The 15672-nt window shown below is 43.6% G+C and overlaps 1 protein-coding gene and 1 pseudogene across 1 annotated transcript in view; both read right to left on the reverse strand.

Annotated features, from left to right (window-relative positions):
* Positions 1 to 14594, reverse strand: part of PLBD1 (phospholipase B domain containing 1) — a 57716-nt gene extending 43122 nt beyond the window's left edge. The window contains exon 1 of the mRNA XM_060112891.1: positions 14192 to 14594. Coding sequence (XP_059968874.1) covers positions 14192 to 14291 — 100 coding nt within the window. The 5' untranslated portion in view covers positions 14292 to 14594. The remainder of the gene's footprint in view (positions 1 to 14191) is intronic.
* On the reverse strand, positions 1037 to 2875 carry LOC132498925 (hyaluronan synthase 2-like; annotated as a pseudogene).
* Positions 14595 to 15672: the final 1078 nt, after the last annotated feature.

Here is a 15672-nt window from a genome sequence, read left to right on the forward strand (position 1 = left end):
GCTATCAACACAGTCCATAAGTTAAGTTGTATATGTTGAAAGAACTTTTCCTTGAGTTTCCAAAATCCTCTTCTTTCATGGTTACCCACATAAAGCACGACTAGTGAGGTATATAGGGCAAAACACTGTTAGGTGGATGTACAATAAGGAAAAAGTGCATAAACAAAGAATTCTTGGGCTTCCCTGGTGGCGCAGTGGTTGAGAGTCTGCCTGCCGATGCAGGGGACATGGGTTCGTGCCCCGGTCCGGGAAGATCCCACATGCCATGGAGCGGCTGGGCCCGTGAGCCATGGCCGCTGGGCCTGCATGTCCGGAGCCTGTGCTCCGCAACGGGAGAGGCCACAACAGTGAGAGGCCCGCGTACCGCAAAAAAAAAAAAAAAAAAAAAAAAAAAAAAAAAATTAGCTATCAACACAGTCCATAAGTTAAGTTGTATATGTTGAAAGAACTTTTCCTTGAGTTTCCAAAATCCTCTTCTTTCATGGTTACCCACATAAAGCACGACTAGTGAGGTATATAGGGCAAAACACTGTTAGGTGGATGTACAATAAGGAAAAAGTGCATAAACAAAGAATTCTTGGGCTTCCCTGGTGGCAGTGGTTGAGAGTCTGCCTGCCGATGCAGGGGACACGGGTTCGAGCCCTGGTCCAGGAAGATCCCACATGCCGTGGAGCGGCTGGGCCCATGAGCCATGGCCACTGGGCCTGCGCGTCCGGAGCCTGGGCTCCGCAACGGGAGAGGCCACAACAGTGAGAGGCCCGCCTACCACAAAAAAACAAAAACAAAAACAACAAAAAACACAAAGAATTCTTCCCATTTTCATAGAAGTATCAGATTAAATGTGAGTTCTTCTTCTTCATGTATCATTTTACTTTGGCAGAATTAAAATAAACCCATACAAATGTCTTTGTTCAAGTCCCAGCAGCAGTGATGTGTCTCCTTTGGTGGCGTTATCTGATGCCACAACTGTACAGTCCCTAGAGGAACTAAGGTTTTGTGTGTGTCTGCATCTTAACTACAAACATCAAATGTAAGATCACACATCAAGCACCATGTCATACTGTTGTCCCTTCATCCGCCTGCCACAGTTTTTGATGAGAACCACAGACAGTGTCAAAAACATGACCCAATAGCATGCATGGAGCAATGTTCCCACAATTAAAACTGTCTGTTTGGATTCTGAGAATGGCTTTTTAGATTCCTTATAAATGGTGAAAATCACACCACCCAGGAGGATTGTATACCAAACTTATACTGGAATGAGTCCTATGAAATTAACAATCCTTCCAGATGGGCCCCACCCAGCTTTGCTTATCCTTGCAACTGCAAACATCTTGGTGGGAAGTAAACTTGACGTGTATAACATTGAGTAGAGAGACATGAAGACCATGATGATATTTCCTCTAAGGCAGCTGGCAGAAGATGATTTTATGAGACCCACTAACTGGCCAGTTAACAAGAAAAGGAGGATGTTCCAAATTTTACTCCTGTAGAAGAGCCGGATTACTGTGGCAATGAGAAAGAAAGGGAAGAACCCAGTGATGACTGCTTCATAGGTCATCTGCTAGTGATGTTTATGAAACCACATTGCATTGTACAGACACTCTCGGACGCAGGACTTGCTCCAACAGGTCTGCTGGTTTAACCATCTGAGATCTCCCTTAGGTGTTTCAGTAAGGCATTTGGATCAAGCTGTGTATTTTGTTGCATAGCCCAGGCTCAGCACTCGGTTTGTTAGATGCCTGTCATCTTCAAAACTACAATGGCTGCCCATAAATTTTTTAAAAAAATATTTGTTTATTATTTATTTTTGGCTCACGCCATGTCTTTAGTTGCGGCATGTGGGATCCTTAGTTGCAGATACATGTGGGATCTAGTTCCCCAACCAGAGACAGAACCCGGGCCCCGTGCACTGGGAGCACAGAGTCCTACCCACTGGACCACTGGGAAGTCCCCTGCCCATAAATTTTTGATTGTACCAGTCTTCCACAAATTCATGCAGTAAGGAGTTTCTGTGCATTCCCAGAGGTCCACTGATGCAGTGGACACATCCAAAATAAGACTGACAGGCCCTTTCTATGTTAAAAGCCATCCAGTATCTCACACTGCTGAGGAAGGAGATCCAGGAATCATACCTGTTTAAAATCTGGACATCTCCCCCGACACCTCCAACCATGGGATCTTCTTCTAAAACTTTTACTATCTCCACTGATGAGGCAGGGTCAAGCATGGTGTCTGAATCACAAACCTGTACATAATCCACACTTCGTCCCAGTGCTCTGAAAGCCGTGTACATGACTCCTCTTTTTCCACCCCATTTTTGCATGATGCAAATACTCTTGTTGGATAAGACCAACTGGGTGACATGTTGTGAGCTTTCTGTATGTGATTCATCTGTCTCACCAGGACCCTTCATGTGGAAGTTGTTCTTCCAGATATAAGTGGCTGATTTGTCCCTGCCCATGACAGCACTGAAGATGTCCATCATGTAAAGGTCATCTTCTGAATTTCCATCTATGACCATGACAACTTTAATTCCAGGGTAGGTTGGCCTTTTCACAGATTGCAAACATTTCCATAAGTAGTCTGGATCTTCTTGATATACAGCAATGCAAAGAGCAACAGTTTTGTTCAACTTAATGGGGGCTTCTAGAGATTTTTTCATTTTTCGGTGCTCCAAAAAGGCAAACAGGCTTTGGATGAGGAGGTGTGATGCTAAAAAGGCACCATATATTCCAAAAGAGAAATAGTAATTATCTGTTTGGATAAATTGGTAGCCAAAAATATAAGTAGTTGTGATTCCAAGGAGGAGAGAAACTCCAAAAAGTGTGGTTCCAATTATTCTCAGGATACATAGAAACCTCTTACAATACATCTTGTTCAGCTCTTGGTCAAAAAGTTGTGTTCAGCCTGTCTGTGTTGCCCCAGAGTGTCAGTGGCGGGCAGTTTCCAAAGCTGAGGTAATAGGAGATCAGATGAATTTGAGACAACTGGCCAAAAAAAAATTTTTTTTAAGGATGGGGGAGTCTTAAATATTTAGGTCTCCTCCACTTAAAAAAAATCACTAGTATTTTTTAATATTTCCATTGCACTTCAACTACTAACTCTTAAAAGAAAATGTTATCTGTGCTTTGAAAATAAATTAACTTAATTTTATGCTCTAGTTCCCCTCCTCTAATATCGGAAAGTCTCTTCTCTTTTTTTTTTTTTTTTTTTTTTTGTGGTACACGGGCCTCTCACTGTTGTGGCCTCTCCCGTTGCAAAGCACAGGCTCCAGACGCGCAGGCCCAGCGGCCATGGCTCACGGGCCGAGCCGCTCCGTGGCATGTGGGATCTTCCCAGACCAGGGCACGAACCCGTGTCCCCTGCATCGGCAGGCGGACTCTCAACCACTGCGCCACCAGGGAAGCCCTCTTCTCTTTTTTGTATGAAAACAAACAAACAAACAAAGGCCTGGTGAAAACTTAGCAGAACCCAGGAAGCGTAGAATTGGGAGAAAGTCTTTGGCTGGGGCTTGTTCAAGTCCCTGGTTCCATGGGCTGCTGGAAGCCAGGACTGGGTAATTCTTCCCAGATGGCTTGACTTCTCCTTCTTCATGGTTGTTGCCTTTCTGCCTCCTCCAACTTAAGGGGGGTCTTTTGCTTACTTCTTCACAAATGACATTAGATTCTTATTTTGCAGAAAAGATAGACACTATCACCTGTGAATTCCTCAAATTCTTGATAATTTGGGGAACTGATCCTCACAACTCCTGTGTCCATCTCTCCCTTCTTGGTCTCCTCAATCCCTCTAGCCGTGCTCTGGATCCCACCACTTTCCTTAGGTGGATCTCTCACTTTCATTAGGAACTTTGTTCCATCCTCTATCTTCTTGCTCCTGTACCCTAAAACTCTCTCTCTGCAGTGGCTCATTCCCCTTTAGGATATTAACGTGCTCCATCATCTTGCAGCTCAAAGCAAACCAACCACAGCAGCCCTCTCTGCATCACAAATGGAATCCTTTAATCCTAATGTCACGTGAATTTCTGAAAGCATTTGACCTTGGTGCCCACTTATTCTTAAAGCTCTTTCCTCCCATGGCCTCTGGAACAATCTCTCCTGAATCACCTCCTCCTTTGCTTGCCTTTTCCTATTTCTCCCATGGGTTCCTCTTTATCTTTACACCCAACAGCACAACGGATAACACCTTCCGGATGATTCCATCAGCACTAGAAATTAAAAATATCCAAAACAAAATTCATATTCTCTCCCAATCCATCCTCCATCCTCTGCTTTCTAGCTCTGTGATCTTTCAGCCTGAAACCCAAGTCCATCCAGGTTTCCTCTCTCCTGAATAACTCATGTTTAATCAAAACCTCCTAAATATCTCTACCACTAGTAAGTGCCTCTTTAGCTCTACATTTCTATGCTAGTTTTGGTAACACAACTAGTCTGAACTATGAAGGGGCTTTTTTTCCAGGTCTCTCTGACCTTTAATCCATTCTTCATACTTTGCCAGAGTGACCTTTCTAAAATGCAAAACTGATTTGTTTACTTAATTACCCCAAATCTTCAATGGCTTCTACTTCCTAGAATTAAAATTCTTTGACTTACCCTCTTGACATTCATGACCTGGTTTCTGCCTACCTATCTAGTTTCATCCACCACTCCATGCACTTTGTGATCTTGAAAGCATTGCACACACAGCTCTCCAACCTGTCATGAGCTGGTCCAGCACCTCTGACTTTGCATATGCTGTTTCCTATGTCTGACATTTTCTCCCTTGTTAAATGCCTAGCAATCTCAAAATTGCTATTTAAGACTCAGGAAGCAACACCCCCTTTGTAGGGACTGGCTTGCTCTACAAGCTCCATGTACCTTGAAAGCAGGTCTTCTTCCAGTTTTATCACATTGTAATGTAATTTATGTCTGCCCCTGCTTCTAGCCTATGAACTCGAGGCCAGAGATTGTTTCCTCAGCACTTGATATGGTGTCTGACCCACAACAGGTGCTCAATAAACATCTATGAAAGGAAGGAAGACTTACGAAGAGAGAGAAAAGAAAAAAGAAGAAATGAAGAAAAGAAATGGTATGTAGTGCATTTATTTCTCTGCCTAAGAAACCACTGTACAGCTGCTCAGGTTAAAGACAAACTTATTAAGGTCATCAAAGAGGTGGGAGGAGGCCAGAATGACTCAGATTCTAGGCTGTAACTCAGTGGATGGTTGTTGTATCATCACTGAGAGAGGGAGCAGATGGGAAACAGGTCTGGGAGGGACTATGAGTTTAGTTTTGGACACACGACGTTTTTAGTGGTTAAGATACTATAAAGCTCAGATTAAATATTTATATATGGCTATCTATTTTCCACATTCAAAACTGACTCAGTATTTTATCTTTTTTGATGCAAAGATTGTCTATGAAAGTGAGCACTAAAATTAGAAACTTAATACTAGAGCATCGTGGCACCTTGGCCCAAGAGGTTGATACACTGGGACTTGGTCAAGCTATGCTAATCAGCTAATGCTGATTATGACCCTTAAAGAATGATCTTGAGCAGGAAAGTCAATTTATTCTGAACTGAGTCATGACCATATTGGTGGGCTTTCTTTAAAAACGGTAACATGGAAGTAATGGCATTGATAAACATAGGCAGGCGCAGAATACTTGTCAACAGGCTTCTGGTGATGAATAAGTCTAATTGTTACTAAGTCAATTGACCACAGTTGGACAATTGTGGGCACCATCCATAGATATGTCCTTTCTTCTCCGCCCAAATATAATAAGTATGTTTTCCAAACTGATTTTGGGACACAAATGCCGCAGCCTCAGCCCCTCCCCAGCTTTTCTCATGCATTCTCTCCCACCCTCACCTCCAGTGAGCTTTGTAGGAAATGAAAAAGGGTGGCTGTTTCACTGTTACTGGTACTACCTACTTTTCTGACCACAAATAATAAACTTCTGTAAATCTGTGCTTTTTGACACTCATGTGCCCCCATGCATGGAAAAAAAAAACTTTTACCCAGTCCTCAAGAGAATTCAATGAGAAAAATTTACTGCTAACACACTGACCAATTTAGGAAATGCTTTGAGAATTAAGCCAAAATCTGAGTTTCTCCTGCTACCCCTAATTGATGTCCTCCATTCCTCAATGCTTTCTCCATGTATCAACTCTTCCTGGTTGCCCAGTCCCATGCTTTTTTCTGATTTTCTTAAATCCTCGAATAATTTAAGCCTTATGCTTTTCTATTTAAAAAAAAAAAAATCTCCATGTTGTGAGGCGAATGGTGTGGAAAGGGTAATAGCAAAAAGGTAGAAAAATATCACATAATTCTAATCTCAGTCTAGCTCGATACACGCTCTGTGAAGGCAGGGGCCACTTCTGCTTATGACCCTCTGTCCTGGGAGTGCTGTAGCTGGCACAGTAATGTTTCTTTGATGAATCTAGTTTAATTGTGTGTGTTCTTGACCCAAAAGTGAAATTTATCTGAACATTCACAGAAGTTAATCTAAAATAACTCAAGTCATGTGTCTTCAAGCTTGGCTAAGGAGCCTAGAGGACGTTCAGATGCCCAAGGGGCAAGGGCCACGTGTTGACATTTTCTCTAGAGTCATGAAAATGAGATTTAAACTTTTTTTTTTTTTGGCTGCGTTGGGCCTTCATTGCTGTGTGCGCGCTTTCTCTAGTTGTGGCGAGCGGGAGCTACTCTTCGCTGCGGTGCAAAAGCTTCTTATTGTGGTGGCTTCTCTTGTTGCGGAGCACGGGCTCCAGAGTGCAGGCTCAGTAGTTGTGGTGCACGGGCTTAGCTGCTCCGTGGCATGTGGGATCTTCCCGGACCAGGGATCAAACCTGTGTCCCCTGCATTGGCAGGAGGATTCTTAACCACTGTGCCATCAGGGAAGTCCCAGATTTAAACATTTTTAACATCAACATCCTTAGAATCAATGCACTTGATAAATATTTGTTGAATGAATGGGAATATTACTTTCTAAAAACAGAGTATTTTTCTTCTGTAAATAAAGATGAAAGAGGTCCCATCATTTTCCTATTTCTCTCTAAAAACCAAAACACCCAAATTGAATTTCTTTTATTTACCTGTTTATTCTAATATTTTCTGAGTTTTCAGTTGAAAAATAATTCCTAACCCTGTCTTAGAATTTGTAAAATAATCATAAGTGGCCTAAATCACTCTTTTCCATATTTGGAACCTAAGTTTGCTAGCACCTCATTTATGAAAGAGGAAGTAGTTTTCAACCCTGAGCAATACAATTTTTGCCTGATATAGTCAGTCAGTTAGAGAAAAAAAGAAACATGAGAAAGCAGAGGCAGAATATGTCAGAGAAAAATATAAAAACAATAAAATTGCAACTTAATCTAACCAGATTGGTTTTAGCTAATAGTTTACTGACTGTGATTCTTGAATTGCGTTTCTCTTTTATGCTCAATGAGCATGGTCATTCAGGATCCCTCTGTGTACCTTGGCTTTGCACCTTTCCTTCTTCGAAAGGGCTTTCAGTAAATTGATACCTGGTTTTTAGATTTGCTTTGTCTCTTCATCAGAGTCATTAAGAATATAACTGATTCATGAATAATCAACCTCTAGGCAGCAATCATGAATAATCAACCTCTAGGCAGCAAAACTGTAAGTAGGTATTTTAGCTCTCACTCCCTCCAGAAATCAGAGCCTGGGATTGTTGATGAAAGGAGAATTCTTTGGGGAAGTGCTCCCAGAGAACAGGAGTAGGGGGCCAGGAGAGTGAAACAGGGAGGGAGGGAAAGCAAGAGGGTGCATTTTGAGATGGTCCAAGGAGGTGTGCAGAATAAGCCTCTGAAGATCCCATCCCAGGGATGGAAGAGGGAGCATTTATCCAACTGCTCCCATCCTACATAGGTCAAAGGGAGTGTTAAATGAGGTGTTAAATCCTTCACTCTCAGGTTTGCACATGCTCCAGTGCTAAACAGTTATGATTTTGGAGAAGCTCTGAGGTAGAAGGCAGGGGGCTCCTGCAGTCTGGCTGAGGTGAGGTGCCTCAGCTTATATACGAGAAACTAGAATAAAAGGCAGGTGAGAAGATGTGAGGTGGGATGAATAATGTGCCTGATACACAAGGCAGGTTGAAAGGGATTAGTTTAAAAAAAAAAAAAAGAGCTTCAAGGAAACAAAATACTAATACATAAAAATGCTGGAGATTTGCTTGGCTCTGGAATGATCTCTTTCCTTCATCTCCTAAAAATGTACCTATTCTTCATTGCTGGCTTAACTCAGAGTTCTTGCCAAAAGTCTTATCAACAGAAAGTCAACTTTGCCCCATTCTGATTCAGCACTCAGCTCACCGCTCATCTAGATCACTCTTTAGTTATATGTATTTGGTCCAATAAATTTCATTACAAACTTCTTAAGAATGAGGGGTAGCATCTTAAATCTCATTGTATTGGCTCCTTTGGGCTTAACACAATGCTTTATTATATGGCCACCTAAATCCCCAACTTTCACACTGGCTGGAGGGTCACCACTGGAGACAGATTCACATCACATCTACAGTATATTAATTCTTAATTTCTAATTGCACATTAGAATTTTGATATCTTAGGTCTGGTTTGAGTAACTCGACACTACCTTATGTTGGAATTGTAGCTGTGTGTGCAAGACTGAAGGACAAATTTCAGAGCAAGACTGTCTCTCTCAATCAAGAGACTTTCACAATTTTCCCCAAGAAGATGATAACATATCTGTTGTCTATACAGACAGAGAGTTTCAAATTTTAGACTCAAGTTTCCTCATAATTTCACTACCTCTATTAGTTTCATTTTTTAACCACATTAAGTAAATTCCTGTTTCACAGTAGTACAAAAAAACCTACATAATAACATTATTAATACATTTTCTAGCCACATCTTAAAGCCAAATTATCAAAAGATTGTGAAATATAAGTTGTAGGAGCAACTGGAATCTTCTCTATTAAAAAAAAAAAGGTGGTGGGCTTCCCTGGGGGCGCAGTGGTTGAGAGTCCGCCTGCCGATGCAGGGGACACAGGTTCGTGCCCCGGTCCAGGAAGATCTCACATGCAGCAGAGCGGCTGGGCCCGTGAGCCGTGGCCACTGAGCCTGCGCATCCGGAGCCTGTGCTCCGCAACGGGAAAGGCCACAACAGTGAGAGGCCCGCGTACCGCAAAAAAAAAAAATGGATTAAAGACCTAAATGTGAGACCAAACACTATAAAACTCCTCGAGGAAAACATAGGCAGAACACTCTGTGACATAAATTGCAGCAATAGCTTTTTCGATCCATCTCCCAGAGTAATGGGAATAAAAACAAGAATAAACAAATGAGACCTAATTAAACTCAAAAGCTTTTGCACAGCAAAGAAAACCATAAACACTGTGAAAATACAACCTACAGAATGGGAGAAAATATTTGCAAATGACGTGACCGACAAGGGATTAGTCTCCAAAATATACAAACAGCTCATGTGGCTTAATATCATCAAAACAAACAACCCAATCAAAAAATGGGCAGAAGACCTAAATAGACATTTCTTCAAAGAAGACATACAGATGGCCAAGAGGCACATGAACAGATGTTCAACATCGCGAATTTTTAGAGAAATGCAAATCAAAACGACAGTGAGATATCACCTCACACCAGTCAAAATGCCTATTATCAAAAAGTCCACAAACAATAAATGCTGGAGAGGGTGTGGAGAGAAGGGAACCCTCCTGCACTGTTGGTGGGAATGTAAATTGGTACAGCCGCTATGGAGGTTTCTTAAAAAACTAAAAATAAAGCTACCATATAACCCTGCAATCCCACTCCTGGGCATATATCCAGAGAAAAACATGGTTCGAAAGTATACACGCACTCCAATGTTCATTGCAGCACTGTTTACAATAGCCAAGATATGGAAGCAACCTAACTGTCCATCAACAGAGGAATGGATAAAGAAGATGTGGTACATACATACAATGGAATATTACTCAGCCATTAAAAAGAATGAAATAATGCCATTTGCAGCAACATGGATGGACCTAGAGATTGTCTTACTGAGTGAAGTAAGTCACACAGAGAAAGAGAAATATTGTATGATATCGCTTATATGCAGAATGTAAAAAGAAATGATACAACTGAATTTATTTACAGAGCAGAAACAAACTCACAGACTTAGAGAATGAAGTTATGGTTACCAGGGGGTAAGGGTAGAGGGAAGGGATAGTGAGGGTGTTTGGGATTGACATATACACACAGCTATATTTAAAACCAGTAACCAGCCAGGACCTACCGTATAGCACAGGGAACTCTGCTCAATGTTATGTGGCAGCCCGGATTGGGGGGTGGGTAGTTAGGGGGAGAGTGGATACGTGTATGGTTGAGTCACTTTGCTGTGCATCTGAAACTATCACAACATTGTTAATCAGCTATACTCCAATGTAAAATAAAAAGTTCAAAAAAAAAAGATACCACATTAAAAAAAAAACTAGTATAGAAAGAGCACAAGAAAATGTTTGAGTTCACACAGAGCGCTGTCTTCTTTTGGGTCTAAAACACTAAGACAATGGGGATGAGCTGTAGGAAGACTTAGTGAGTCTCAGAAAGACAGAAAAGTGTTGGGAAATTCTAAAGCAGCCATGGTTAATAAAAATTGCACTGTGGCAAAAATAATCAAGATGATTTCAGACAGTTATAACCCAGGAAAGTGTTTTCTGAAACAGCTGCTTAATGTGCTGGTATGGACCCCAACTCCCTGAAATGTTAGGCCATGATTAAGAAAAAATTCTGTTTTCATAACAATCCTTTTGCAATCCTTTTGCCTTATCAAGAGATCCACGATGCCTTTTCAGAGAAAAGCAACTCCAATGGCTGGTCAATTATATAGCCCCTACTATGTGCCAGGCACTGTTCCTCACAACAAACTTATGATATAGATATTATTATAATACCCATTTTACAGATGAGGAAGTTGAGGCATGGAGAGGTTAGATAATTGACCGAAGGTCATGTGGTTAGTAAGTATTGGAGCCAGGATTCAAACATAGGCAGTCTGGCTCTACAGCTTCTGTCTTGGAATTCCATCATCTCTCTCTAATACTTGACTTCCAAGAATGAAGACCTGCCATAGAAAGAGTGAACATATGGAGCAACTTCCTCAGGGAATCTGGAAATAAGAAAGTTCTCAGAGATAAAGGATCAATCGAGATTGGCCTCAGCCATGGGTCTGCTATATCAGTTAAGGAGACTGAACAACTCCCAGGACTCTAAACTCCTCGACAGCCACATAAAGGGATTAGCCTCTTTAGAGAGGCAATCTGTTAGTCTCATGTGGCACTGGTGAGTCATGGGAGAGTGGAAAAGGAGTTGGTGACCAGGTTTTTGGGCAAGCAGTGTCTGGTAAGGGGGACCCATGGGCTAACTGAAGTGTCCAGTCCTAGTGAGATGCAGATGAATCAGGTCCCCAGCCTAAGAATCCCTGATCTTCTTTTATCCTGTGTAGTTTGATTGCAGTGAGGATGTGCCTGGAGCAGGCTACACAAATAACCAGTCTGATAAAAATGAACAACAATTAGTATTCTGATGAACAGACGTGTGTTTATCCGGACAAATCAGCTTCCTTGTATCTGATCAGCTCTGGAGAACTGGAAAGAATGAATTCCTGGAGTCTAGCCCTGCAAGTCCCAGGGCCAGATCTGGAACCAGTTTTACCAAGGCACATGCCACCTTACGAGTCTCTTGGCAACCAACCCATCTCTTTCCCTGGTGACAACCTGACTGCACTATACATACGACTTAGAAAAACTGGTAATTCCCTGGTGGTCCAGTGGTTAGAACTCCAAGCTTTCACTGCCAAGGGCTCAAGTTCAATCCCTGGTAGGAGCTGCAAGCTATGCGGCAAAAAAAAAAAAAAAAGAAAGAAAAAAAAAGAAAAGAAAAATTATACAAGACATCCTAAAAACACATGTGGGGCTTGAAAGTCTGGAAATATAAAGGCAATGCGATTATATGTCTGAAGTCTAATAGTTTGAAATATATGGCTAGGATGAATTGGTAGTTGTTTGCCGATTTCTAGAATAATGAAACTACAACGTAACTTTCAAAAATTAAAGAAGTTGGTTTTGGATAAAGAGGTGTATGTTAGCAGATATAAAATTCATCCCAGGGGGTTGAAAATACAATCCCTTTAGTGTTTATCGGGCACTCGTTAAATGCTGAGTACTGAGCTGGGCATTTCAGAGAGAACATGGAAAGCAAGGGGTAGCAAAGGCCCCATTTTCTGCCCAAAAGTTGTTGGCAGTCCAGCAGTTGAGGGTAAGACAAAGACCCCAAAAGCTGCACTAGAAAACAGGTTCATATGGGTGGAACAAAGGAAACAGAGACCGCATCTTTTGAGACAGTCGGGGTGGGCATCACCAGTCATTCCTCAATGCCATGATAAGACGTCTTTCTGGATTGCTGGGCACAGTGCCATCAGGATCAGTTGCAGCAGAAGTGCCCTCACTCTTTGCCTTGACTCCCTCCACCTGGCATGGCTTCAGCTTCTTATTTGGGGAACTCAGTTTAAGAAGTTGTTTCTTGTCGGCTGGTATTTTCTTGAATAAACAGTGCCCCATCTTCAGAAAAACAATGTCTCCACCTCACTCCTCAGGCTGCCCCCTCACATCTACAGAAACATTTAAAACAATCCCAAGGGCTTCCCTGGTGGCGCAGTGGTTGGGATTCCGCCTGCTGATGCAGGGGACACGGGTTCCTGCCCCGGTCTGGGAGGATCCCACGTGCCGCGGAGTGGCTGGGCCCGTGAGCCATGGCCACTGAGCCTGCGCGTCCGGAGCCTGTGCTCTGCAACGGGAGAGGCCACAACAGTGACAGGCCCGCGTACCGCACAAAAACAAAAACAAACAAAAACAAAAACAAAAAAACAATTCCAATAATCCAAAAGAAGAACAGAAAAGGGAGAGAAGATTCCGCCAGCACTCCAGACACAGAAGCCATTTCCATTTCCAGGGCGCTCCCTAGCCTGTCCCAGGTGTGTCCTAATGAGCAGTCTCAATGGGCTAAGGGGTGGCACGGGGACTTCACCACTTCCAGAATGTGCAGGCAAATCATGGGTCAGGAGCCTGGGATGGGTCACTTCTGAGCTCAGAAGCCCAGGCAGCTTCAAAGACTGGAAAGATTTAAGAATGGTAAGTGGGCAAGTTGCGAAAGCAAAGGCCTTGAAATCTGGTGACTTCACACACTTGTTGATGGAAGGTGGAGGAACAAGAACCAGTAGGTGCTTTTAGGAAGGGGTTGCTCTCCCGAACCCCACCCTAGTCTTGCACAAGGTCAGCACAGAAAAGGGATTAGGAAATAAAATGAAATGAATCCTCTCTTAATATTACTTTTCAAGTCTTTCAGGTTTTTTCTTACGTAATCTTGGTTTTACTCATTGGGAGTGAAAGTGACAAAGCCCAAACTTTTTTTTTTTTTTTTTTTTTTTTTAGGCAAAGGGTCAGTGTCAATACCTGTAGGAATCAAATCGTTTTAAAACCTGTTTTACTAAGAGGGGAGTAGTCAAGTAAATGGCCTTTTGCATTTCAGCTCTGCCTTCATTGGCTGTGTATCTTTATGCAAATTACTGAAACCTCTCAGTCTCAAACTTTCTCATCTGTATTATGGGGATAATAAGCCTATTTAGGATTGTAGTGAGCATTATATGAAAGAACACAAATCCTTCCGCACGCTGCCTGGCACATATCAAACTGACAATACCAGGCTGCACTTCTCATCATTTTAAACCAAAGTCATTGTCAATTAAGGCAAAAAAAAAAAAAAAAAAAAAAAGAAAGTGGCATTCCTGGATCATACCTCTCTATGGTGCGAATAAATATATTCAGATGTCCTTTGGCTGACGCTTTTAGGACCAGCCAAGGCTTAGCAAAGCCAAGAGTCGTGCAGGAGCGAACCTATTTGCCAAGAATTCTGGCCAGCGCTTCTAAAGTTCGCAGAAGCACACACCCTATGCCCTCGTCTGGGGCCATACCCGAGCTCCAGCAGGGCGGAGCAACCCCGGCAGAAGCGCGTTCCTTGGCGTCCACCCAGAAGCCAGACGGACACACCCGCGGGAAGTAAACTTGACCGGACTCTGGAGCTCACCGAGCGGCGCGGGCGCAGCGGGGAGCGCGCGGGCGTCCAGGGCCCCTCCCGGCGCCCCCCGACCGGGCTGCCCGCGGGACGCGCTGCTCACCTGCCAGGCCCGGCGGCACCACGGCGGCCAGAAGCAGCAGCAGCAGCAGGGCCGGCGGCGAGAGCAGCCCGAGGCTCCCGTCCGGGCTGCGGCGGGACATCGCTCGGCGGCCGCGATCTCCGCTCGGCTGGACCAGGCGGCTGTTGGCAGAGCGGTTCTGCGGCCGGTACCGGGGCGCAGCGATGCAGAGGTTGGGGCGTCCTTAACTTTCCTCTCTCATGAGCCCGGCCTGTTTGGGGCTTTTAGAGGCGAGGAAGGCTCACGTGGCCTTGAGGACAACCTTCTCCCTGTTGGGCCCCAGTCGGGGAAGGGCGGGTCCTTTCTGACCCTCTAGCGCCCTGTGGGCAGGGCTGGGACAGTTCCCCTCCTAAACTTCTGGGACCTGCCGAGGCTACGCGCTGCTTTCTCCTCACTCGTCGGGCGGTTTGGCGGCCCAGGGCTGGAACAAATCAGTTCATGTCCACACGGCTAGCCTCTAGGGCCGGCCACTCGTCTGCAGCAGCTGGGAGGAGACCCCCTGGCCGTGGAGAAATGCATACCCCTGCCTACACGCAGCTCCGATTCTTCGCCATTCTGGAGAGGTCTTCACTGGTCCTTCTAACTCCAGGATTAGTGTCCTTCCATCTCAGGCTGTTTAACCTAAATCCATTGGCTGTTGCTCAATACTTTGGATCGTTTGCTTTTCTCTTCATTGGCTGGATCCACCACTGGCGAGTGATTCAGACGGGTCTGAAACCAGATATATCCCCAAACCCTCTGTGAAGTCCCCATTTCTGTGCAGGATCAGTTGAAAGTGACATTGTGAAGTAGGCAAAACTATGCCTTGGGTAGCATTGTGAAGTTGGCAGAGGGTGCCCTAGGTGACATTGTGAAGTAGGCAAAAGGCATTTTATTTATTCAGTAAGCATCTGTTGAGCCCACCTTTTGTGTCAGGTACCAGTGACATAAAGACCATTAACAGCATGTCTATGACAGGCAAGTAGGGATAAAACTGTATAAATAAACAGGTACTAGAATCTGGCGTTACTGCCGCAATAGAGCTCTGCTTAAGGGTCTGTGAGGGAACCCAGCTGGGGGCCTAGATACCCCCTTCTTCTCCATCTTTCTTCCAAGCTTAACTGAAGTGTTAATGGGAAGGGAGGAAAAGAGGCACATTTCCTAGAAGGGGAAACACATTTGTAATCGCTAGAAAAGATACAGAACAATTACATCAAATCTCTGTGCAAAATGTTAAACACGAGTCCTAAGTCATAATTTTGTTTGGTGACAACACCTATCACAGTACTTGGATGATAATATCATGTAATGAATAGACATGAATGAAGGAACTGAGGACACTGTAGAAATTGCAATGTCCATTTTTCTTCAAGTTAGAAAATAAAAGTGAAGGAAAATTATGCACATTGTGATTGTGCCATGTCGGGAAGAGAGCTACATTAGGACATTCAAGGAAGTCAGAAAGTAAGTCAGAAAGAGGAAAA

Source organism: Mesoplodon densirostris, chromosome 11 (genome assembly GCF_025265405.1).
Source record: "Mesoplodon densirostris isolate mMesDen1 chromosome 11, mMesDen1 primary haplotype, whole genome shotgun sequence".
Classification (NCBI taxonomy): Eukaryota; Metazoa; Chordata; class Mammalia; order Artiodactyla; family Ziphiidae; genus Mesoplodon; species Mesoplodon densirostris.